This window comes from Podarcis gaigeae (genome assembly GCF_964106915.1).
Source record: "Podarcis gaigeae genome assembly, chromosome: 4".
NCBI classification, from domain to species: domain Eukaryota; kingdom Metazoa; phylum Chordata; class Lepidosauria; order Squamata; family Lacertidae; genus Podarcis; species Podarcis gaigeae.
The window spans coordinates 97,901,244-97,927,657 of NC_139677.1; the positions used below are offsets into that span (position 1 = coordinate 97,901,244).

Below are 26,414 nucleotides of genomic sequence, written 5' to 3' on the forward strand. Positions count from 1 at the left end.
ACGGGGATTTGAACCCCCAACCTTCTGATCGGCAAGTCCTAGGCTTTGTGGTTTAACCCACAGCGCCACCCACGTCCTCACTACAATATACTTCTTAATTGTGTTTTGCTGTTAATATACTTCTTAACTGTATTTCAGTCCAGCAATTACTTTGATAAAATACATATTTTGTTATGTGCAAATTGCTTGAGATACCTATGAGGTCCATAAATTACCATAGAGCATATGTTCCGACACAAAAAACAGCGACCATTTGTTACTGACAAAGGACAGCTGGACATATGACGGGCCCTATTACCTTCAGTAGCTTAGGGCCTCATCAAACCGAAATCCGGCCCTGGGAGGGCGGCTAGGAAGCTGGGAACCAAAGAGCTGCGGAACCTCGCGTCGCTGGCCGCGTGCAATGCGGAGCGGGGGAAGACGTCGCTGGCTCCGCGTCGAGGGGCGAGGGAACCAAAGAGCAGCGGAACCTTGGCGTCGCGGGCCGGGAGTCGCGGCGGACGGTGTTGCGGGGCGGACCTCCCCCTGCCCTTGAAGCCAGGCCCTCCTCCAGCGGCGCTGGGTCTGCTGGGTCTGCGCGCCCTTGTCCCCGGCCTGCGCCATGCCGTCGCCGCTGTACCTCCGGCTGCCAGACGAGGCTCGGTCGATCCCGCCCCCGCGGCTCTTCAACAGGGGCTCGGTCTACCTGGGCTTCCTGGGCTGGATCAGCGTCTTGCTGGAGAACGCCATCAGACAGAGGCCCGTCCTGGGAACGGGTGGGTCGAGGCCGGCGGGAAGGAAGGAGGGTTCCTGAGGAAATGCACTCTGTGCATGCTCAGGGGAGGGGTGGTTGGTGCTGGGGAAACCGCTCTGCGCATGCCCGGGTTTGAGGGGATTCTCCCCAGGGGAAGAACTGTCTCCCTGGCCTGTGCAAAAGGGCACTCTGTGCATGGTCAGAGTCAGCGGGACCACCTGCACTAAATATTGGGGCGGGTGCGGGAAGCCCAGGGCCAGATTTAGGTTTGATGAGGCCTTAAACTCCTGAAGGTAACGGGGCCCTTTATATGTGCAGCTGTCCTTTGTCAACAACAAAATGGTCGCTGTTTTTTTTTGTGTTGTATATATGCCAAATGGCAATTTATAGGTATCTCACGGCATTTGCACATGTTGCCATGGAACCCCTCCATGCAGAATGTAGGCACCCTATATATAGAAAGGAGCAAACCAGTGATAATTTAGGAAGCAGGCTAGCTGGCGGGGCCCATTCCTTACATCCTAGGAGCCTACACAACACAAAACACTGTTGCTGTATGTAGGTTTTATTTTATTTGTTTTTTATCTTATATTTTGGAAATGTAAATCCAGTTTTTTTTCCCTTTAAATTTTTGGGGGGTCCCCAAGAGAGTGAGGCCCTAAACTACAGCTTGTTTAGCATATACGTAAATCCGGCACTGGGGGAGCCACACACATACACCCCATTTGAATGGCAGTGACCGTTAACTTTGGCGGCCCCCAGCCCCCCTTAAATATTTAATCATGGGGGGGGGGATGGACAAAGACACCTCAGCCCCTATGGTTCCTATGGTCCGAGTGGAGGTGGGTGCACAGGGGGGGTCTCTGCCCTGCCTTTCGCTCACATCTCAGGGTTTGGTGTGAGGGAAATCGCAACTCTGCGCATGCTTCATGGAGGTTTCCGTTCAGCCTGTTAAACTGCTCTCCCTTATTTCCCCCCTCTTTTTTCTTTGTCCTGTTCCAGGAGTCCATCGCCAAGTCCTGGTCACATCTCTTGGCTTCTATCTAGGTTATTACCTCTGTAAGCGAGCCAATTATGAATATGCTTTAAAGGATCGACAACTTTCAGAATACATAAGGCACCATCCTGAGGACTTTAAGGGAAAAGGTACATTTGTGATAAGCTGTTGGGTATGCTCCTCCGTTGCTCCCATGGATATATGATGTGATGTCAGAACAACGGTAGCAGAGATTTAAACTTCCTTGCCCCCACACAGTTGTAAGACTTTTTTCAGGTCCACTACCAGCAAGTCTTGCTTGCTGTTCAACGATTAAGCAAGTGGATTTTAACATCACCGTTCTACTGCACAAAAACGCCACAAGGGGGTGTAGGAAAGCAGTACTTGCACACATACTGTATATGTTGCATGCGCACCCCTACCCGTGGTTCTCAAAGTGTAGGAAAGGCCTCTCCAGGGAAGTAAAGACAGCCATGCTAGAGTGTTCAAAGCTGATCCACCTCTCCCTGGAAAGTAACCAAACACCCCTCTGGGTGAACCATATATCAGAGTTCAAGCCCTTTTCACTGGTTTGTATGGAGTAAAATGTACCTCCCTATGTTTTCTGTATGGGAATGTGGCAGTGGAAGACCCCAAATCTCAGAGAGAATGTGTTCTGTGAGGCTGCTGTTCAGATATATGTGAAATAAGGCAGCTTTGGTGAAAGAGAGAGAGAGTTCTCTGCTGTCCATCTTCCCAAAAAACCAAGGATGAGTTCATACAACATACGTGTTGAGGGCTGTATTATTTATGCTAAATAAGTTATACTCTGCTTTTCTTCTCCACAATGGTGTAGTAGTAGTAGTAGTAGTAGTAGTAGTAGTAGTAGTACAGTAGTAACAACAGCAACAACAATTATTTATTTATTTATTTATTTATTTTTATAATATTTATTAAGAATTTTTTAATACAATGAATAAAGCCAAACAATAAAACATATTTCTTAACATGATTTCAGCACTTCTTTGGACTTCCTCACATCCCCCGCTCCTACTTCCATTCCAATAAATTTTTTTTAGCAATTTATCAACTTAATTAACCAAATCTTAATGCTTTAAATATTATCTAATAGTTGTTCAAAAAAAAATTTTTAATTCTCCTTAAATAGCTTATCCTCATTACTCCATCTAATTTAGTGGTGCCAAATTCTTTATAGTGATCTAGCATCCTTCTTAACATTCAACCAAATTACAATACTTTTGCAAATAAGTCTTAAATTTCTTCCAGTCTTCTTCCATCCTTTCCTGTCCCAGGTCTCGGATTCTGCCGGTCATCTCAGCCAGTTCCATGTAGCCTATCAGTTGCATCTGCCATTCTTCCAGTGTGGGTAAATCTTGGGTCTTCCAGTATTTAGCAATGAGTATCCTTGCTGCCGTTGTTGCATACAGAAAAAAAGTTCGGTCTTTCTTTGTCACCCTCTGACCGACAATGCCCAAGAGGAATGCCTCTGGTTTCTTAAGAAAGGTATACTTGAATACCTTTTTCAGCTCATTATATATCATTTCCCAGAAGGCCTTCACTTTAGGACAGGTCCACCAGAGGTGAAAGAATGTTCCTTCATTCTCTTTACATTTCCAACATTTATTATCAGACAAATGGTATATTTTTGCAAGTTTGACTGGGGTCATGTACCATCTATATATCATTTTCATAACATTTTCTTTCAAAGCATTACATGCAGTGAAATTCAACCCAGTGGTCCACAACCTTTCCCAGTCCTCAAACATAACATTATGCCCAATATCCTGTGCCCATTTTATCATAGCCGATTTGACCGTTTCATCTTGTGTGTTCCATTTTAACAGCAAGTTATACATTCTTGAAAGTACCTTGGACCTAGGTTCTAACAGTTCTGTTTCCAATTTCGATTTCTCCACCTGGAATCCTATCTTTTTATCATTTTTAAAAACTTCTTTAATCTGAGCGTAGTGTAACCAGTCTCGCACTTTATCCTTCATTTTCTCCAAACTCTGCAGTTTCCAATTGTCTCCGTCTTTTTCTAATATCTCCCAATATTTTGGCCATTTGGCCTCCATATTGAGTCTTTTTTGGGCCTTAGCTTCCAAAGGTGAAAGCCACCTTGGAGTTTTATTTTCCAGTAAGTCTTTATATCTTGTCCAGACATTAAACACTGCTTTTCTGACAATATGGTTCTTAAAGGCCTTATTGATCTTAACCTTGTCATACCATAAATATGCATGCCAACCAAAAGCATTGTTAAAACCTTCTAAATCCAGTACGTCAGTGTCTTCAACAATTTATTATTTATACCCAGCCACTCGGTGTGGCTCCCAACAGAATAATAATAAAAATAAAAATAAACCGACAAAACATCAAGCATTAAAAACTTCCCTAAACAGGGCTGCCTTCAGATGTCTTTTAAAAGTCAGATAGTTGCTTATATCCTTGACATCTGACGGGAGGGCGTTCCACAGGGCAGGCGCCACTACCGAGAAGGTCCTCTGCCTGGTTCCCTGCAGCCTCACATCTCGCAGGGAGGGAACCACCAGAAGTTCCTCGGAGCTGGACCTCAGTGTCCGGGCAGAACAATGGGGGTGGAGATGCTCCTTCAGGTGTTGCTCATAGCGGCTTAAAAATATAAAAAGCAAGCATTGAAACAACAATGATTACCGAACAAAATGACAAATTGATTGACAACAAATTATCAAACAAAAAGGAGCAAGAAACTAGACCCAGCACTCACAATATAGACATTAAGAGCAACATAATGAAAAGCTTTCTATCAAAAATGAATGTTTTTGAGTTGCCTGCAGAACACAAAACGTAGAGAAAGATAACCAAACTCCTTGTCGGCAGGGTGTGGGTGGGTGGGTGACACCGCAGAGAAGGCATGTTGTTTCCCGCTTTGTCCCCAAGTGCAACAGATCTTCCCGGGTACTTCTGCTGCCACTATTGTGACATGCCGTTATTTGATTTTAAAGGATGGGGGGAGGCAGAATAGAGTGACACAGTGACAGCTGCAAGCACAGGCCACAGTTCCACGCAGAGTAAAGTATACTTACTCAGTGAAATCGATGGATTTAAACACATATGTCTGTGTCAGGGTTTTCATAGCTGTGACACCTCATCTTAGAAGGCCAGGAGAGGATAATGCACACTCCATCAGTTCTGTGATATGTGAATGTTTGATGTCATGCAGCCTTAGCGCTGCTGAATACCGCAGAGCCATCTCCTTTGCTGGTTTGGAGCTCAGAGCATCGAGTCAGGCTGTGTGGAATCCTTTCCTTCTTTAAGAAGCGGAGAGAGCGGCTGAGGAATGGGTGGGCTGGAGGAGAAGGAGCAAGAACAAATTTCAATTTGATGGCTTGCCTCGGGGCTCTAACTGTGTGCCCTCTATGTTATGCGTCCCAACTGCATCCCTGACTTCTAGACTTGCATTTGGTTGTGTAGAAGCTGTCCTGAATCTCCTGCTAAGTAATCACATCAGTGGTCAGCAAACTTTTTCAGCTATGGACCTGTCCACCGTCCCTCAGACCCTGTGGTGGGCTGGACTATTTTTTGGGGGGGGGGGTGTGAAATGAACGAATTCCTATGCCCCACAAATAACCCAGAGATGCATTTTAAATAAAAGGGCACATTCTACTCATGTAAAAACACCAGGCAGGCCCCACAAATAACCCAGAGATGCATTTTAAATAAAAGGACACATTCTGCTCATGTAAAAACAAGCTGATTCCCAGACCGTCCACAGGTCGGCTTGAGAAGGCGATTGGGCCGCATCAGGCCCCCTGGCCTTAGTTTGCCTACCCTTGAGTCGCATGATCACTTCAGACCATTGCTTTGGTCAGAGGCGGTGGCCCAGTGGGACCTCCCTGTTCAGAGAGAATATGCCATTAAATGCTAGTTGCTAGAGAGGAAGCAACAATAAGGGAGAGCTGCTGCCTTCATGCCCTGCCTATCCTATGAACTTCTTCCCAGAGGCATTTGATTGGTCTCCAAAAAGAGGGCCAGACAAGATGAACCTTAGGTCTGCTCTAGCAACGCTCTCCCTGTGTAGATCCTGATTGCAGAATTTTGGTTCCTAGCACAGAATTCCTGGTCCGTTTTGCCATTCTGCATGATTTTTGAGGTTTGCATTTGCTTGGGGGAGGATAGTTCTTGCCTTATTTTCACGGAAATATTTTTCTCGTTAATTGTAATGTGAACTGGCTTTTTAAAACAGTGTTTCTTCTTCTTCTTTTTATAGAAAAGAAACGCATGGCAGAAGTTCTGGAGAATTTCCATCCAATTCGCTGAAGACCTTGCAAGCAGTTGGTGTCTCACTCGTTGCTTTGTTATCCCACGAGTAATCTGTCGAGCGTGGGATATGTGCATAACCTATGTCAGTAGTTGAGATGAAATACTTGTTTCAGACACTTGGACCTTTAATCTTATCATTAAAGCTATGACTAAGTAATGTGTGTTTTTATTGTCACAAGGTAGTTTGGAATCAGGTTTAATTAACGAATGGGATTGAATGATATGGCTGCTTTGGGGCCAAGCTAAGATGTGACACTATATTATTTCTAACAATGGCTACGATTCATGAGGGGTATTCCCAGGCTCAGAGGCAGTACTATATATTATTTATTAATACCTTTATATCCCATCTTTCCTCTTAAGAAACTCAATTTGGTGTACATGGTTCTCCCTCTTCCCGTTTTTGTGGGTAGGCTGCCCTGCCCTGCTAGCTTTCAGTGGCATTAAAAAAAAGTTTTTTCATTTTCATTTTCTTCTTCTTCTTTGGCGATCACTCATAGCTGAGTAAGATTGTCTTCCATAAACATAAAAAATTCCTTCCAGTAGCACCTTAAAGACCAACTAAGTCAGTTCTTGGTATGAGCTTTCGTGTGCATGCACACTTCTTCAGATACACTGCATGCACACGAAAGCTCATACCAAGAACTGACTTAGTTGGTCTTTAAGGTGCTACTGGAAGGAATTTTTTTTGTTTTGACTATGGCAGACCAACACGGCTACCTATCTGTTCCATAAACATGTGAGTCTACAAGTGACTGTGGAGACCAGTTCTGGATCCACTCGTCCGTCCACAGTGGGGACATTGATTTCCAGGCAGGAGTCGAGCACGGTGTGGATTTGCCAAGTATGCTTTCCTCTTAGCACATTTCTCCCTTGCGTCCTGAGTTCGAGTGTCTTCAAAGCCTATGACACCTTTGGTAAAGGCTGTTCTCCAACTGGAGCACTCGCAGGCCAGTGTTTCCCAATTGTTGGTGCTTATACTACATTTTTTTAAAAATTGCCTTGAGACAGTCTAAACCTTTTTTGTTGACCACCAACATTACACTCTCCATTTTTAAGCTAGGAATAGAGTAGCTGCTTTGGGAGACGATAACCAGGCATCCACACACAACATGACCAGTCCAACAGAGTTGATGTTGAAGAATCATCGCTTCAACACTGGTGATCTTTGCTTCTTCCAGTACACTGGCATTAGTTCGTCTGTCTTCCCAAGTGCTATGTAAAATTTTTCATATAACCTCAAGAACAGATACCCTACCTGAAGAACTGGACTCTTAAGTTGGGTAGAAATAAAAAATGGTAACATACTTGAGAATACTATAGGGAAATAAAGTGCATCTTTAATCCAATGAGCATATATAATTGTTGAGTTTTTCTCAGTTTTGCCCAAAGTTGTTGAGCTGATTTTCCAAGACATTTTCCCACCTGGACACCACTGCCAAGTGCATTATTCCAAAAATGTCTGGGAAAAGCCAGACATATGGTAACCCTAATATATAATGTTCATTGCACCTGTTCAATCTTGCACTTGTTGTTTAGATTTGGGTGCCATTCCCCCACCCCTGTGCATTTTACACAATGTTCTTGCTGTTTAGTCGTGTCCGACTCTTCGTGACCCCCTGGACCAGAGCACGCCAGGCACTCCTGTCTTCCACTGCCTCCTGCAGTTTGGTCAAACTCATGCTGGTAGCTTCGAGAACACTATCCAACAATCTTGTCCTCTTGTCGTCCCCTTCTCCTTGTTTCCCAACATCAGGGTCTTTTCCAGGGAGTCTTCTCTTCTCATGAGGTGGCCAAAATATTGGAGCCTCAGCTTCACGATCTGTCCTTCCAGTGAGCACTCAGGGCTGATTTCCTTCAGAATGGATAGGTTTGATCTTCTTGCAGTCCATGGGACTCTCAAGAGTCTCCTCCAGCACCATAATTCAAAAGCATCAATTCTTCGGTGATCAGCCTTCTTTATGGCCCAGCTTTCACTTCCATACATCACTACTGGGAAAACCATAGCTTTTACTATACGGACCTTTGTTGGCAAGGTGATGTCTCTGCTTTTTAAGATGCTGTCTAGGTTTGTCATTGCTTTTCTCCCAAGAAGCAGGCATCTTTTAATTTCGTGGCTGCTGTCACCATCTGCAGTGATCATGGAGCCCAAGAAGGTAAAATATCACACTGCCTCCATTTCTTCCCCTTCTATTTGCCAGGAGGTGATGGGACCAGTGGCCATGATCTTCGTTTTTTTGATGTTGAGCTTCAGACCATATTTTGCACTCTCCTCTTTCACCCTCATTAAAAGGTTCTTTAATTCCTCCTCACTTTCTGCCATCAAGGTTGGGCAATATTACGGTATAAATACACAAAAAAGCATACCACAACGACAAACAATATCCCCCTCCATGCCCTAGGTAAAGGTAAAGGTACCCCTGCCCGTACGGGCCAGTCTTGACAGACTCTGGGGTTGTGCACCCATCTCACTTAAGAGGCCAGGGGCCAGCGCTGTCCGGAGACACTTCCGGGTCACGTGGCCAGCGTGACATCGCTGCTCTGGCGAGCCAGAGCCGCACACGGAAACACCGTTTACCTTCCCGCTGGTAAGCGGTCCCTATTTATCTACTTGCACCCGGAGGTGCTTTCGAACTGCTAGGTTGGCAGGCGCTGGGACCGAGCAGCGGGAGCGCACCCCGCCGCAGGGATTCGAACCGCCGACCTTTCGATCGGCAAGTCCTAGGCGCTGAGGCTTTAACCCACAGCGCCACCTGCGTCCCATGCCTCCATGCCCTAGATGGTTTAATTAACCAAAGACCTGGGGAAAGAGGAAGTTTGCATGTCGCACCCAAAGAGATGTAATGAAGGTGTATTATAAGGTCTGAGGTTAAATTCCCCGCAGGTCCAGCTAAAGGCAATGTGTGTGTCTGCTTCACAGACCCAGGTATAGTTGCCCAGTACAGTTAAAAGACCTGAGCTGGAGATGCATATTCACATTTCTGTCCGCGATGAAACTTCAAATTCCATTGTACAACCTGCAGAGCATCATGCCCGTCAGATGTTTTGCACTACAATTCCCATCATCCTTGATCATGAACCGTGTGGGCACCAAGTTGCGGAAGACTCCTCTGGAGCAACTGGGGAGCATATTAGTTGCCTGAACATTGCAGCGTGATATGCATTTGGATATATAGCCAACACAACCAGTCTACACAGACAGTTCATGATGTTTCAGGGGAATCCATATCCTGAAAGCTCCTTATTCAGCCCCCTGTCTTTGCTAGAATAGACGAACCTCTTAAAACATTTCAAAACGGACTAGATTTTATTTACTTAAGGGATTTTGTACCAGCCTTTCACCCCAAGGTCTGGGGGAAAAAATCACTCAATTTTTAGGTGGCCCACAAGCCCTACTCCAACTTTATGGTCTTATGCAATGTTGACCCAGCATTGCATACCACACATCTGCTGAAGCTGCCTATTCAAACAGACCTCCCATATTTGCAGATTTTGACTGCTCTTTGTTTTAGGTGCCACAAGCCTTTTCAAGAAGCAGAGCGGAGTGACCTGGAAGCCTGTTTGTTTAGCTTTTTCAGCAGCCTGTCCTACCTGCTTTCTGTGAGATTATGAAGGTTAAAAAATAAAAAAAAGTTCATACAATCTATTTTATCTTCTAAGGTTAGAAGATGTCAGCAAGGTGATGTCTCTTAAAAAGCAGAGGCATCACCTTGCCAACAAAGTGATGTATAGTTAAAGCTATGGTTTTCCCAGTAGTGATGTATGGAAGTGAAAGCTGGACCATCAAGAAGGCTGATCGCCGAAGAATTGATGCTTTTGAATTCTGGTGCTGGAGGAGTCTCTTGAGAGTTCCATAGACTGCAAGAAGATCAAACCTCTCCAATCTGAAGGAAGTCAGCCCTGAGTGCTCACTGGAAGGACAGATCCTGAAGCTGAGGCTCCAAGACTTTGGCCACCTCGTGAGAAGAGAAGACTCCCTGGAAAAGACCCTGATGTTGGGAAAGATGGAGGGCACAAGGAGAAGGGGGCGCCAGAGGACGAGATGGTGGGACAGTGTTCTCGAAGCTACCAGCATGAGTTTGACCAAACTGCGGGAGGCAGTGGAAGACAGGAGTGCCTGGCGTGTTCTGGTCCATGGGGTCACAAAGAGTCGGACACGACTAAATGACTAAACAACAACAAGGTTAGTACAAAAACAAAACCAGCAGACTAAGAAGCTTTAGGATCCCAGGAATGTGCCGTATGCAGAGTCGAACCATTGATGCACCTGGCTCAGCTGCATGGCTCCAGAATACTGCATTTTTCCTCTCTCCCCCTCTAATGCTGTTCCTTGTTCAGGCAAACAAGGGGGTCCCATATTCCAGACCTGCTGGATTTACAGTGGTACCTCGGGTTACAGACACTTCAGGTTACAGACGCTTCAGGTTACAGACTGTGCTAACCCAGAAATAGTACCTCGGGTTAAGAACTTTGCTTCAGGATGAGAACAGAAATCATGCCCCCGCGGCGCAGCGGGAGGCCCCATTAGTTAAAGTGGTACCTCAGGTAAAGAACAGTTTCAGGTTAAGAACGGACCTCCAGAACCAATTAAGTTCTTAACCCGAGGTACCACTGTACATATAAGCTGAACAAGCTATAGCTTAGGGTCCCACTCTCTTGGGGGCCCACAAAAAACGTAAAGGGGGAAAAACTGCATGTGAATTTCTAAAATATAAGATAAAAAAAACAAATAAAATAAAACCTACATACAGCAAGAGTGTTTTGTTTTGTGTTGTGTAGAATCCTATGATGTAAGTCATGGGCCCCGCCTGCTAGCCTGCTCCCTAAAATATCACTGGTTTGCTCATTTCTATATATAGGGTGCCTACATTCTGCACTGACTGGTTGCAATGCAACATGGGCAAAAGGCCTGAGATACCTGTTAGGTCCATAAATTACCATATAGCATATATTCAGCACAAAAAAACTGGACAATTTGTTGTTGACAAAGGACAGCTGGACATATAAAGGGCCCCATTACTTTCAGTAGCTTAGGGTCTCCTCAAACCTAAATCCAGCCCTGAGACCTGCTGCTAGTTTTGGTAGCTATTTCCTGGCTACAGGACAAGTTTGAGGAAGCATGCGCTCCTTTCAAAGCAAACAAACATATTTTTGTACCATCAGTTCTTGTTTCGGGACATGAGTTGGTGTCACCTGCCCTGGGAGCTCCTGACTGCGTCCAAGCATGTGACTGAAGGTTGATCATTTCTCAGCCAGTGCAGATTTATTAAAAACCAAGGGGGACATAAGGTTGGAGCAGTTTGCTGCAGGATAACAGCAGAATTTGACATCGCTGGATGGAGCTGTTTGGCAGCAGATTCAAGGAGGCAACAGGGAATAATGTTATTTCCCAGAATATGTAACTGATGTATGGGATTTGCTGCCACAAGGCATGGCTATTAAAATTTTTTTCCTGCCGTTTAGGCCCATGGGTGTCTTTGGCAACTAAGGCGAGCATCCATGTTCAAGCAAAGTGTACCTCTGTATACCAGCAATTAACTTATTAATTATGTTTATATCCCACGGATAAGACATACATAGAACAACTCCCCATTTTATCCTCACAGCAATGCAGCAAAGGAGGTTTGGCTGAGTGTGAGTTACTGGACAAATAGGGTGCATCATTTCAGAGTGGGTAAAACTTAATTTTTCCAAATTTATTCAGTGAGGGATCTTCAAAATACATTTTTGGGTGTGCAGAATTCAAATCTGCTGTTACTCTTGTGATTGGACAACATTTAGCTTAGTTTGGTGAAGAAGCACATAAACTGCTTTTGGGGGAGAACCCCCCAAAGAATTTTAATTTTCCTTCTGAAAATGTCAGGTCATGCTAAATAATAATAATGCTAATAGATGAAAAGAATATTAATATGTAACATAACTGGAAATACTTGTCAATCGTTTTTAACCATTTCTATGGAACCTTACACATGTTTCACTTACTGTGCAAAATAAAATTACATTAACTTAACAAAAATGTCTTTTGCATTGAAAAGGTAGTTTGAATTCCACCCCTCATTTTGGGAATTTGAAAGCTGAAAATTGTTAACACACCCTATTGGGCCAAGGTCAACCAGTGAGCTTTGTGGCCAAGCGGGGATTCGAACCCTGGTCTCTCAGGTTCTAGTGTGACACTTTTAACTTCTGTGCCACACTGGTCCTTGGGTTTCTTTGGCTTAGCCACGATATTGTCCATAACTGTATAACATTGACTTTTGCTGGTTTCGCATCATGCTCCGGAGTCCCATGAATTCTTGTGTCTCCTGGAAGGAGCCCAGGTGGCTCAACCTGGAACGTGTTTCAGAGTGCTGGTCACCTTTTTTTTAAAATACTTCCATTATTCTTAAAGGCACACATATCTAAATATATGAAACACGTGTCTGAAATAGTACAGGAGAGCAATCCTGAAGCCATTTTGACTCTCCCAATGAGCTCAAATATTCCTCTGCAGTAAGGGAGGCAAATGGGATTGTCTTTTTGCTTGCAAATCTTGTCTTAAGGGTGTATTTGTGTATGAATAGGGTGAGCCTGTGACCTGGATTCAGGAACTAAAGTATTAACCATCACCAAAGAATGGCCAGGCTGCCCAGGTAATGCAATCAGGGACCATTGTCAGGTATCCTGGCAGACAGGATTTCTGCTGTAGACTCGCCTCCTTCTGTGTTGTATGTATGATGTTTTGGGGAGTGGTCTTGGGCTACAGGGTGGGCAATTTCAAGAGTCTATATAAGGGCTTGCACACCATTGTTCAGGGTTCTCCTCCCTCCTGCGTGTGGTGAGTGGGGACCCTGTTGCAGCAGTTCCTTGAATAAAGACCAGGCTTACTAGCCACTTTGCTTCTCAATATACTCTGGTTGGCCTCTGTTGTTTTCTCCTACCGATAGGGAACCCACTTAAGGACTGTATATGGGCTCTGGAATACTCCGTTAGGGAAAGGGAGAAGTTTTTCTTATAACAAGAGCTTTGGATGATGTGGCGGAAATCCTGGCCAGTTCCAGGTTGGAAGAATCCCTTAGCAAAATACTATAGTGGGGGGTGGGGCCTCCTAGCAGGGACAGCCAATAGCAGCTCTCGCTTGCAGCTGCCATTCTAATGTATGCCCCTATGATGACATCACTCAATGGAAAAGGCAGCCCCTAGACTCAGTAAACCAACACAGAGGGAGAGAGAGAAAGAGAGAAAGTTGAATTGTGGGTCCTGCCAGGGCACTGATGCCCTTCATTTCCTCACAGGTGCCATGTGGTGGCACAGAGCTTATCTCCAGTGAAAATGATTTCACATAGCAAGCATAATAGGCAAAGACTCTGGATAAGAGCCATTACCTGTCAGGGTAGTTGACAACTACAGGACTAGATGAAACAGCGGTCTAGACAGCTTCAAACGATGCAAAGTGCTTTATTAGTCTGAACTAAAAGCAATATTTAAACACCAGAAAGCAATGGAAACCCAAGGCATACATTTGCTCTGGAGTTTATAGATATCCATAAATACTGTATAGATAGCTGTTTTGGTCACAAATATAATATAGATAGCAATTATGTTCACAAATATAATATAGATAGCAATTACGTTCACAAATATCAGTGCTTGGCTTATTCAAGTAAAGTCCATGCTACACAACGTTGTGGGGTAGATGCTGCAGTCAAGGTCTCTAGATTGTCCGTTAAGAGCCTTCTTTGCACAGGCTCAGATAGAGGACCCAAGTTGTACACATGTGCAGGTTCAGAAATTCAGGTTGTCCTGTAAAATGGAAAACGGAAAAGGTGTTAACAAGGTGGGTTGTGTCTTAATTTAAACCAAGGGTCCCTGTGACTCAGCTCCAGAACTTTACTGATAGCCAACTTGGGGCTCTCCTGATGTTCTTGGGGTACTACAACTCCCATATTCCCGGTCAACAGGACCAATGGTCAAGGATGATGGGAGTTCTAGTTCAGCAATATTGGAAAGACATCACATTGGGTACCTGGAGCCTAAAGAAAGATATGTGAGCCCTCAGTGCTAAAACATTGTTAACAGTGTCTCGATAGAACCCCACTGAGAGCCCTACTCTAAGCTTTCTGTAGAATAGTCTGTGTTCCAAAGTTAAGCCATGTAAGATGAGTGAAGCAATAGAAGAGTACCTCTGAGAATATGCAGAGGTCCCAACCCTCACCACTGGGCCTGCCAAATCAAAAATGCCATTCCATCGGCCAGCCTATCCTAACCTGGTGGCCGCCAAATGTTCAGGACTACAACTCCCATCAGTTACAGTCAAGCTGGCTAAGAAATCTCTTCTGTGCAAATGAACCAGGAAGGAAGGAAGAGTTTGCAAGCATATTTTTAAAAGCTCTCTGACTCTGTTAACAGGCAGTGCAGCAACAGGAGACTACAACAGGAGACTACAAACACAGAGGGAAAGGAGAATGTTTGATGTAGAAAACCAAGCTGTTCCCACCAGATCTTATGGACCATGGCTCCCATAGTCATGGTGGCTGGGCTGAGTCAATAACTCACCTTTGGTGTCCTTGGCGTGTGTCTCACCAGCGGAGAGAGATTTCGTTCTGGTTGATCTGCCCCATGATTTCATTATATTTCGAAGTCACGGCGTTGGCCCTCCTCGTCAGCTGGGTGAGGACGCGGTGCAAGCCAGACACGTGGTAATGGAAGAGATCTTCCAGATCAACCTTCTCTTTGGTCTCCTCTTCCTTGAGGCTGGGATTCTGGAAGTCAAGAGGTGCTAAGCCACCCTCTGCCCTCCCCTTGATGGCTTTTAGCAGAGTGTAGTCTTCATACAGGTCTCTCTCGCTGGAGTCTCCGTCGCTCGAGGTGGTCTCGAATGTTTCAGCCTGGTCTTCCAAGGAGACTCCGAGGAGGAGGCTGGGAAACATCACCGTTTGCTCCATCTTGCGGACGGCAGAGACGTATCTTTCCATGGCGATGGGTCGAGAGGGATTCTCCGGATCTGAATTTGACTTCTTTTTCAGGGTCCCAATCCGCGCTGTGCAGGAAAGGTGAGCTGTGTTAGGTTTCAGCCTTGCTGGTGGCAATTTATATAGCAATCTTGGTCACTTCCAGAGAGCCTGAGTGGGGTAGTTCCATGCCAGTTCCAGACCCTCCTTTCCCAGGGAGCCAATCCCAGCTTCCCGTGAATTGCAAGAATTTGGCAGTGACTCGTCTGTGGGTTGCAATGTGATTTTATTTACAGTTTGGATCCTTTCCCAGATTCTTTCCCAAACCCTTTTGCCTCTATCAGCTACTTGCCACCAGGGTCCTTGAACAGATAGTTAAACAGTCAGTCTGTGCACACTTCAAAATGGATGCTGTGAATGCCAAGACCCAGCACGGGTTTTTCAAAAAAAAAAGTCATGTCAGACAAATCTCACTTTTTTCTTTGACAGAGTTACAAACTTGGTGGATCAGGGGGACGCAGTAGACATAATGTACAGTGGTACCTTGGGTTACATACACTTCAGGTTACATATGCTTCAGGTTACAGACTCTACTAACCCAGAAATATTACCTCAGGTTAAGAAATTTGCTTCAGGATGAGAACAGAAATCGTGCAGCGGCGGCGCAGCGTCAGCGGGAGGCCCCATTAGCTAAAGTAGTGCTTCAGGTTAAGAACAGTTTCAGGTTAAGAACAGACCTCCAGAACAAATTAACGTATTTTTTGCACCATAACACTCACTTTTTTCCTCCTAGAAAGTAAGGGGAAATGTCTGTGCGTGTTATGGAGCGAATGCCTACGGATGGCGGGGGGGATCTGCTGCAGTCGTCCATGGTTCCCCTTCCTTCCCTCCTCCATGGTTACAAAGCATGGATCCACATGGATCCTCAGGATTTTTGCATTGGGCTACTCCAAACTCACTGTCAGATCACATGTCTGTGGCCACAGCATGAACCACAAAAATCATATATCCACTATTTCGTTTAGAATTTTTTTTTCTTGTTTTCCTCCTCTAAAAACTACGTGCGTGTTATGGTCTGGTGTGTGTTATAGAGCGAAAAATATGGTAAGTACTTAACCCGAGGCACCACAGTATCTTGATTTCAGTAAGGTCCCCCATGATAACCCAGAGAAGTGGGTAAATTGTGGGCTGGATGAGGTAACTTTTAGGTGGATTTGTAGCTTGTTGACTGACCAAACCCAAAGAGTACTCATTAATGGTTCCTTATCATCCTGGACAGATCGTGAAGCTGAGGCTCCAATACTTTGGCCACCTCATGAGAAGAGAAGACTCCCTGGAAAAGACCCTGATGTTGGGAAAGATGGAGGGCACAAGGAGAAGGGGGCGACAGAGGATGAGATGGTTGGAAGTGTCTTATAAGCTACAAACATGAGTCTGACCAAACTGCGGGAGGCAGTGGAAGACAGAAGTGCCTGGCGTGCTCTGGTCCATGGGGTCACGAAGAGTCGGACACGACTAAACGACTAAACAACAACAACAACAACATCATCCTGGAAATAAGTGACGAGTGTTGTGCCGTGACGAGTGGTTGTTCAACCTCTTTTTAAATGACTTGGACAAAGGAACTGAGGGGATGCTCATCAAATTTGCAGATGATACCAAAATGGGAGGGGTAGCTAATGCTGCAGAAGACTGAATCAGGGTTCAAGATGACCTTAACAGATTGGAGAACTGAGCCAAAACTAACAAAATGAATTTCTACAGGGCCACATGTAAGGCAGGAATAATCAACTGCAGAAATTTATGATGGGGAACATCTGCCTCACAAGCAATACATGTGAAAAGGATCTAGGGGTCTTGGTGGACCACAAGCTTAGCATGAGTCAACAGTGTGATGCAACATCAAAAAGAGCTAATGCTATTCTAGGCTGCATCAAGAGGTCTAGTGTTCCGATCAAGGGAAGTAATAGTCCCACTCTATTCTGCCTTGGTCAGACCACACATGGAGTACTGTGTCCAATTATGGGCACCACAATTTAAGAAGGATGTTGACAAGTTGGAACGGGGGTAGAGGAGGGCAACCAAGATGATCAAGGATCTGGAAACCAAGCTTTATGAGGAACGGTTGAAGGAGCTGTGTATGCTTAGCCTGGAAAAAGAGGAGACTGAGGGGAGATATGACAGCCTTCTTCAAATATCCGAAAGGCTGTCACATGGAAGTTGGAGCAAGCTGGTTTTCTCCTGCTCTGGATGGTGGGACTTGAACCAATGAATTCAGGTTACAAGAACGGAGAGTCCGCTAAACATCAGGAGGAACTTTCTGGTGGTAAGAGCTTGACTAGAAGGTTCCTAAGACAGTGGCGCAGCGTGGGTTGTCAGCACCCGGGGCAAGGCAAGTAATTTGCGCCCCCTAACCCGTGGATTTGATCCCTCTAACCCATGGATTGGCGCCCCCTAACCCTAACCCCCAGATGTTGCACCCGGTGCGGCCGGCCCCCCCTGCACCCCCCACGCTACGCCACTGTCTTAAGGTGCCTTCCAGCTCCACAATTCTGTGATTCTATTAGGGCTTTTGAGAGCTCAGGTGGTCTTTTGACTGACCAATAATCAGAGAGAGGCAGAGAAATCTAAATCAAGCTATCATCTGGGCTTGCACTGAATGGAAATTTCCTAACAACCTTTGGCAAGGCACTTTCCTGGCCTTCAGCAAGCACAGGGAGGGTGCCAGCAGAATGACTGCGTAATTTGGGCTCCGTTTGTGATAGCTGGTTCATACTACCATTTGGCGGGGGTCATGAGAAGCAGAGATTTTGTGGGCAAAGATGTTTGGCAATGGCTTCAGTCTGGAAATCCACCTCCCCTCTGAACACTGATACATGGTCAGGGTCAGGGCAAGGGTTGGAAGATGCAATGGAAGATGCCTTAGCCCCAGATCAAGCAACGTGTTCATCTACCCCAGTTCCATCTATTCTGACTGGCATGTCCATGACCTCTTCAGGGCCTGGGGCAGAGATCACCTGCAACATCTTACCCCTCCCCGAAGATGCCATGGAAACCAGCAGAAGAAAGAAACAGCTATATGCAACCTGAGTATAAGATGGAGGACCTCACAGCAGCACAAAATAGCTTCCTGGTTTTTGAACCCCTCGTGAATGTCTTCTGCTGACTGCTTCGTGGATTTCACCTGCGTGTAATATTCATACAGCTGTTGGCCACTATCAGTAAAGGGACCCCTGACCATTAGGTACAGTCGTGACCGACTCTGAGGTTGCACACTAATCTCGCTCTATAGGCTGAGGGAGCTGGCGTTTGTCCACAGACAGCTTCCAGGTCATGTGGCCAGCATGACTAAGCCGCTTCTGGTGAACCAAAGCAGCACACGGAAACGCCATTTACCTTCCCGCTGGAGCGGTACCTATTTATCTACTTGCACTTTGACATGCTTTTGAACTGCTAGGTTGGCATGAGCAGGGACCGAGCAACGGGAGTTCACCCGCCAACCTTCTGATCGGCAAGTCCTAGGCTCTGTGGTTTAGTCCACAGCGCCACCCACGTCCCTTTTGGCCACCATCAGAATCAGTGTCAAATGTGCCGTCTGGCTCTTCTGAAGGTACTCCATCCTCTGCACAGCAGAGTCGGAACCTCCCATAGCTAGGTGGTGAGATTTTCCCTGGGTCTACAGCAAGGGCATGGGCCAGATCACTCCCGCGGAGATCCTCTGTGGGCCGGGCTGGCACAGTGTGATGCCGGAAATCACGTCTGCGCATACCCAGATGCCGAAAATTGTGCCTGCACAGAAGCGATTTTCGGTGTCTGGCCATAGCGCAGAAGCGATTTCTGGCACCACGGACATGTGCAGATGCAATTTCTGGCGTCTGGGCATGCGCAGAAGCAATTTCCGGAGCCACAGAAGAGAGTCCCCACGCTGCGCTGTGCTGGTTTAGCGCATTGCGCGGGGACTTGCCGAGCATGAGGCTCAGTTTGGGGGTGGCTCGGGGGCCGGTTACACAGCCTCCATGGGCCGCTTCCAGCCCGTGGGCCTTAGGTTGCTAACCCCTGGTCTACAGCTTACAGGTATCTTAAGGTGCCAAATGCAATTCAAGGTGGACTGTAAGTGGTGAGAGTAGTTAAATCTTCCAGTCTTATTGAGGACAATGTACGCAGCAAGACTGGATAGAAGATAGATTTTGAAATGGCACACAAAGGTTGAAAAGGTTAAATCTGTAATGATACACTGGGTGAGGGATTTGGGACATAATATCCAACTCTCATCTTGGGAGAGGTTAAAGAATGCAGATTTGACCTTCTCGGCATGCTGTACGTTGAAAGAAAATTACATGAAAATGATGTACTGTTGGTATTTATGGGACACGGGTGGCGCTGTGGTCTAAACCACTGAGCCTCTTGGGCTTGCCAATCAGTAGGTTGGCGGTTCGAATCCCCACGACGGGGTGAGCTCCCGTTGCTCCTGCCAACATAGCAGTTTGAAAGCACGCCAAAATGTGCAAGTAGATAAATAGGTACCACTCCGGCAGGAAGGTAAACGGCGTTTCCGTGCACTGCTCTGGTTTTGCCAGAAGCAGCTTAGCCATGTTAGCCACATGACCTGGAAAAACAGCCTGCAGACAAACGCTGGCTCCCTCTGCCTGTAAAGCGAGATGAGTGCCGCAACCCCAGAGTCGTTCGCGACTGGACTTAACTGTCAGGGGTCCTTTACTTTTTAAGTTAGCAAAAATGTACAAGACAGGTACAAATATCTGCTGGAAATGTAAAGAGAAAGAAGGCACCTTTTATCCTGTGTGGTGGACGTGTAAGGTAATAAAAACATTCTGGGAAATGATATATTATGAATTGGAAAAAAATAACTTAAAAATTAACTTAAATTAACTTAAAAATAACTTAAAATAACTTTTATTTTAAAAAAACCCAGAGGCTTTTCTATTAGGAATTGTAGGTGCTGAAATTCAAAGGGAGCAGAAAAGACTTCTTATGTATGCGACGACAGCTGCATGCATGCTGTTAGCCCAGAGATGGAAAGAAAATAAAAGTCCCTACCAGAGAAGAATGGCAGATCATGTTGATGGATTATGACAAAATTGATTGGGAAGCTCAGAAACCAGGAAGGCCAAAACTTTAATAAGGAATGGGGGGAAATTATAATTTACTTGGAAGACCACTGTAAGCAGCTGAAAACACTAGCAGGACCGCAATAACACTTGTCATGTACAGTGGTACCTTGGGTTAAGAACTTAATTTGTTCTGGAGGTCTGCTCTTAACCTGAAACTGCTCTTAACCTGAAGACCACTTTAGCTAATGGGGCCTCCCGCCGCTGAGCAATTTCTGTTCACATCCTGAGGTAAAGTTCTTAACCCGAGGCACTATTTCTGTAACCTGAAGTGTCTGTAACCTGAAGCATCTGTAACCCGAGGTACCACTGTAATGAAAACTACGGATATAACACAGTTACTAAAACTTGGTTTATGAGGAAAAGAGGCAGCAGAAAAGGTGTAACAACAGAACCCAAGGAGTGGAAGGTGGGAAATCCAGAGATTCGGAGGAATCTTTTAACTGTGGATTTGATGTGGTATGATTATAATCTTAAATCTGTAGAACCAAATACAGTGGTGCCCCGCAAGACAAATGCCTCGCAAAACGAAAAACGCGCAAGACGAAAGGGTTTTTCGGTTTTTGCATCGCTTCGCTAGACGAATTTCCCTATGGGCTTGCTTCGCAAGACGAAATGTCTTGCGAGTTCTTGCGAGTTTTTTTCCTTATTCTTAAAGCTGCTAAGCCGTTAATAGCCGCTAAGCCGCTAAGCCGTTAATAGCCGCTAAGCCGCTAATAGCCGCTAAACCGCTAATAGCCGCTAAGCCGCTAATAGCCGTGCTTCGCAAGACGAAAAAACCGCAAGACGAAGAGACTCACGGAACGGATTAATTTCGTCTTGCGAGGCACCACTGTAAAAATTATTTTCAAAAAGAAAAAAAGACTGGATGGAGCTCAGTCACCCAACGAGTGATCAGGACGGGTTCAATGCCAAGAAAAAGACACTACTCTAGCACCGTTTTAGGCAATCGCAACCTTTATCCTTGAACATATGAGGCAACTGTTTCCTTTCTTGGCAGCTAACAATGTGGCTTTATTTACAGATCTCCCCAAAATAGAACTGAACTGTGCCTACTGCTTTGACCCTTTCACTGGGACTCAGCAAGGCCACACAATTTTGCAAATGCTGGATAATAGAGAAGAGCTGGGCTGGGCGTTGGGATGAGTGCTGGCAAAATCGTCTGCCACTTTGGAGCAAGAGCCCTCTCCAGAGATGGGGAAATTTGTCTCGACGAGTGAAAAGTTGCTTGGCGCCCATTTCCTTTTGACCCATTCGTTTTGGCCCAAGCAGCGCTCAGCATTGCATGGGCCAAACACTTTGGAAACCCTTCTGCCAGAACATGAAGTGTTCAGCTGTGTCTGCAGTTCTTCATTGCCAACAGACCATAGGGCACTGGAAGAAGGCTGATGCAAGGCGTGGAAACTAAGATGAAGGGAGATTTCATCCCTGCAGGGTTTTTGTTCCTTTTTTAAAACCATTTTTTATTTATTAGAGTTCTTATGTTACCTCGGTAAACATTCTCATATTACATCACAAGGCTTATTATACAATAATTTTCAACATGTATACAAAGTTTATATAAAAACAAGGGCAAACAACTATTCCAAAATCATTTTTGTACCAACACTTTGGACTTCCTGCCTATCCCATTGTATATTCATTTTTTACAAATGAATGTACAGTGGTACCTCGGGTTACATACACTTCAGGTTACATACACTTCAGGTTACATACTCCGCTAACCCAGAAATAGTATCTCGGGTTAAGAACTTTGCTTCAGGATGAGAACAGAAATCGTGCGGCGGCGGCAGCGGGAGGCCCCATTAGCTAAAGTGGTGCTTCAGGTTAAGAACAGTTTCAGGTTAAGAACGGACCTCCAGAATGAATTAAGTACTTAACCCGAGGTACCACTGTACTCTTATTATTGTATATTTCTTTACATTTTATCTAATACATTCCTATATCAATATGTACCCTTGGTCTTATTTCTCGACTCAGTCTCTCTCCAACATCAATCGAATGCTAGCATAGATAGCGAACCTTTACTGTATTTTTTGAACATATATCTTATATCTATCCCACTTTTCCATAAATTTTTGCTTTGAATTGCCTCTCAGGCTATTTGTCAACTGCGCCATTTCAGCAAATTCTTGCAGCTTGTTATGCCAGTCCGTTATTGTTGGGACTTCTTCTTCCTTCCACCCCTTTGCTACCCAAATCAGCTGCAGCTGTTGTATATAAAAATACCTCCCTAAAGGCATTTGGGATGTCCCTCTGCAGGATTTCTGAAGCAAGTCCTGCGTTCATAATGGGAAAATTAGAGGGCTCCTTCTTCCTGTAGATAATATTATTATTATTACTAATATTGTATTATTTTAATTTATATTTAATTTATATCCCACCCTTCCTCCTGAAGGAAACAAGGCGGCAAACATTTCAATAATAAGGATCAATTTAAGAAGGATATTGACAAGCTGGAACGTGTGCAGAGGAAGGCAAATTAGATGATCAAGGGTCTAGAAACCAGGTCTGATGAGGAACGGTTGAAGGAGCTGGGCAGGTGTAGTCTGGAAAATGGAGAGTTAGAGGACGTCCGCTCACCTTCTGCGGTGGGCAGTGTCACGTAATAATAGTAATAGTAATAATAATAATAATAATAATAATAATAATAATAATAATAATAATTTATTTGTATACCACCCATCTGGCTGGGTTTCCCCAGCCACTCTGGGTGGCTTCCAGAGTGGCTAGGATTAAAAATACATCAAAATGTCACACATTAAAAACTTCCCTGAACAGGGCTGCCTTCAGATGTCTTCTGAATGTCAGGTCGTTGTTTATCTCTTTGACATCTGGTGGGAGGGCGTTCCACAGGGCGGGCGCCACTACCAAGAAGGCCCTCTGCCTGGTTCCCTGTAGCTTTGCTTCTCGCAGTGAGGGGACCACCAGAAGGCCCTCGGAGATGGACCTCAGCGTCCAGGCAGAATGATGGGGGTTGAGACGCTCCTTCAGGTATACAGGACCGTGGCCATTTAGGGCTTTAAAGGTCAACACCAAGTATCGTCCCACTGGTCATTACAGGCAAGGTTCTCTTTGGCCTGGTAGCTATTGACTACATGAATTTCTCTAACTCCCTAATAAAACCAGTAAGGCTGTGTAGTCCTTAATTACGCCGGTTCCCTCAGCCTGAAAGTGAGATGAGCGTCGCAACCCCATAGTCGCCTTTGACTGGACTTAACCGTCCAGGGGTCCTTTACCTATCAAGTCTATATTTGATGCCTGAATCTGCTGTTATCCATTCACTAGACAACCCTGAATTCCAGTTCCCAAAAGGCTGGTGTTTGTCTGGTGTAAGAAATGCAACAAAGAACCCTGAACTTTTCCGAAACCTTGTGCTTTCCCTTTGACAATTGGTGTCTGGTTGGGTGATGATCATCCAGCAAACACATGCTCACTCAGTCTGGGGCAAGTGGCACAAACCCTTTGCCCAAGTTATCACCCCACTTGTCAGCCCAGGCTGTTTGGCTAGACAGCCATGTGTGTACCTGGCCTGCCATGAACTGCTCAGGAGACACATCCCAAAACAGAGGACATCCCTTTCTCGCTCTCTCATTCGTCCGTTGAAAGACAACATCAGTGCTCAAAGACTGTTTTGATGGGGTCAAGCATCCAAAAGTATTTACATTATATTCTGGGTCTATGCTAGTCTGCTTGTTGTTTGCTGCTGACCATTAAGAGGCAGCTGGCTAGAACTGATCAGGCATGCATTGTAAATAAACCCACAAAAGTTGAAATACTCAGCAGCAGACCATCTGCTATACGTGCAGAAGATCTCATGTTCAGTCCTCACCACCTCCAGGTAGGGAGGAAAGAGTTTCCCTGCTTGAAACTCTTTCTTAAAAAGAAATTACCATATTTAGTTTTTTAGTCTAAAGTTTTACAGTCAGTTATCAACAACCAACATCAAAACAAGGTTCCAAAGAATCTCCTGACCTTCCCTCTTCCCCTTTGTGGGTCCTTTTGTTGAATATTTCCTCCTGCATCGGCGCTGTGGGTTAAAACACAGACTTGCCGATCAGAAGGTCAGCGGTTCGAATCCCCGTGATGGGGTGAGCTCCCGTTGCTCGGTCCCTGCTCCTGCCCACCTAGCAGTTTGAAAGCATGTCAAAGTACAAGTAGATAAATAGGTAGTGCTCCGGCGGGAAGGTAAACGGCGCTTCTGTGCGCTGCTCTGGTTTGCCAGAAGCGGATTAGTCATGCTGGCCACATGACCCGGAAGCTGTATGCTGGCTCCATTGGCCAGTAAAGCGAGATGAGCGCCGCAACCCCAGAGTCGGTCACGACTGGACCTAATGGTCAGGGGTCCCTTTACCTTACTAATTCTTTTTCATCTCTGTTATATCCAAACTTCAACATTAAACTACCAGTGTTATTCCAAGCCTACTAATGATTTTTAGCCGTTTACAAAGGTTTTTAAGATAAATTATAAATTTCCCCCATTCCTTGCTAAAATTTTGGTCTTCCTGATTTCTGATTCTTCCGGTCAATTTTGCCATTTCAGCATAGTCCATCAAATTAATCTGCCATTCTTCTCTGGCCAGGACTTTGTCTTATTTCCATCTCTGGACCATTAATATCCGAGCAGCTGTGGTCACATACATAAAAAGTCTTTTCTGCTCCATTGGGATTTTGGCACCTAGAATTCCTAAAATAAAGGCTTTGGTTTTTTTTAAAACATTCCCCCCCCAATTCATTATGTATCATTCCCCCCTTTTTTTACTTCCTTACATTCCACCACATATGATAAAAGGTGCCTTCTTTTTCCTTCCATTTCCAGCATATATTTGACCCTGTTTTATACATTTTTTGCTAATTTACTAGGAGTTAAATACCAACATCATTTTCATATAGTTTTCTTTCAAAGTGTAACATGCTGTGAATTTCAAATCCCAGTTCCATAACTTCTCCGATGCTGTAAGTTGTACAGTGGTACCTCGGTTCTCAAACGCCTTGGTTCTCAAACGCTTTGGTTCCCAAACACCAAAAACTCAGAAGTAAGCATTCCGGTTTTTGAACATTTTTCGGAAGCTAAATGTCCGATGTAGCTGTCAGTTATTGTTTCAGGGGCACCTGCACCAATCAGAAGCCGCGCCTTGGTTTTTGAACATTTTGGAAGTCTTACGGACTTCCGTAATGGATTAAGTTTGGCACTTTTGTTTTTGCTATTTATTTTGTTTTTGAGGCTTTTTCAGTTAATTTGTTTTTGTGACTGTGTGGAACCCAGTTCAGCTACCGATTGATTGATTATGTGACTGCGTAAATGGATAAAATACCCCCATCCAAACAATGACTATCATCAGTGCAGGTACGAATTTTTTTTAAAATTTTTTTTATCATTTACAATACTGACTTATTTATTTTATAGTACAGTACGTGGATTACTGCTTTCATTTTATGGATCAATTGTCTCGTTAGAGAGTAAAATTCATGTTAAATTGCTGTTTTAGCCGTTGTTTTTAAAAGTCTGGACTGGATTAATCTGTTTTGCATTACTTTCTATGGGAAAGCGTGCCTTTTGTAACACTTTGGTTTTGGAACGGACTTCTGGAACGGATTAAGTTTGAGAACCAAGGTACCACTGTATATTATACCCAAGGTCTCTCGCCCAGTGACCCTACTTGAAACTCCTGATACCCCTTGCCGATCAGCTTGAGAGCACTTGCCGTGGGAGCTAGATGGACCAATTCAATTACTCTCTATAAGTTAGCTTCCTACATTCCTAAGCAGTTTGTTGGTGTTGACCTTTAAAGCCCTAAACAGCCTCAGTCCAGCATACCTGAAGCAGCGTCTCCACGCCTATCATTCTGCTCGGATGTTGAGGTCCAGTGCCGAGGGCCTTCTGGCAGTTCCCTCACTGCGAGAAGCCAAGTTACAGGGAACCAGGCAGAGGGCCTTCTCGGTAGTGGCACCTACCCTGTGGAACACCCTCCCACCAGATGTCAAAGAGAACAACAACTACATGACATTTAGAAGACATCTGAAGGCAGCCCTGTTCAGGGAAGTTTTTAATGTGTGACATGTTGATGTATTTTTAATCTTTGTTGGAAACTGCCCAGAGTGTCTGGGGAAACCCAGCCAGATGGGCGGGGTACAAATAATAAATTATTGTTGTTGTTTTGTCGTTTAGTCGTGTCTGACTCTTTGTGACCCCCTGGACCAGAACACGCCAGGCACTCCTGTCTTCCACTGCCTCCCGCAGTTTGGTCAGACTCATGCTGGTAGCTTCGAGAACACTGTCCCACCATCTCGTCCTCTGTTGTCCCCTTCTCCTTGTGCCCTCCATCTTTCCC

The 26,414-nt window shown here is 45.1% G+C and overlaps 1 protein-coding gene and 1 pseudogene across 2 annotated transcripts; one reads left to right on the forward strand and one right to left on the reverse strand.

The window, feature by feature from the left end:
* Positions 1-405: 405 nt before the first annotated feature.
* Positions 406-6,186, forward strand: NDUFC2 (NADH:ubiquinone oxidoreductase subunit C2). Its single transcript, XM_083737580.1, has 3 exons — positions 406-755; positions 1,736-1,879; positions 5,977-6,186. Exons 1-3 carry the CDS (start codon positions 602-604, stop codon positions 6,024-6,026), a joined length of 348 nt encoding a protein of 115 aa, XP_083593706.1. The 5' UTR covers positions 406-601; the 3' UTR covers positions 6,027-6,186.
* Positions 6,187-13,443: 7,257 nt separating this feature from the next.
* LOC310842686 (mid1-interacting protein 1-B pseudogene) lies at positions 13,444-15,082 on the reverse strand (annotated as a pseudogene). Its single transcript, XR_014568688.1, has 2 exons — positions 14,562-15,082; positions 13,444-13,808 (listed from the first exon to the last, which is right to left on the reverse strand). The product of XR_014568688.1 is annotated as a mid1-interacting protein 1-B pseudogene (transcript).
* Positions 15,083-26,414: the final 11,332 nt, after the last annotated feature.

Excerpts from the sequence above, each read along its gene's own strand:
- NDUFC2 (XM_083737580.1), top strand. The coding sequence starts at position 602 with ATGCCGTCGCCGCTGTACCTCCGGCTGCCAGACGAGGCTCGGTCGATC. Across the intron at positions 756-1,735 it reads GAGGCCCGTCCTGGGAACGG|GAGTCCATCGCCAAGTCCTG; the intron begins GTGGGTCGAGGC and ends GTCCTGTTCCAG. Across the intron at positions 1,880-5,976 it reads TGAGGACTTTAAGGGAAAAG|AAAAGAAACGCATGGCAGAA; the intron begins GTACATTTGTGA and ends TTCTTTTTATAG.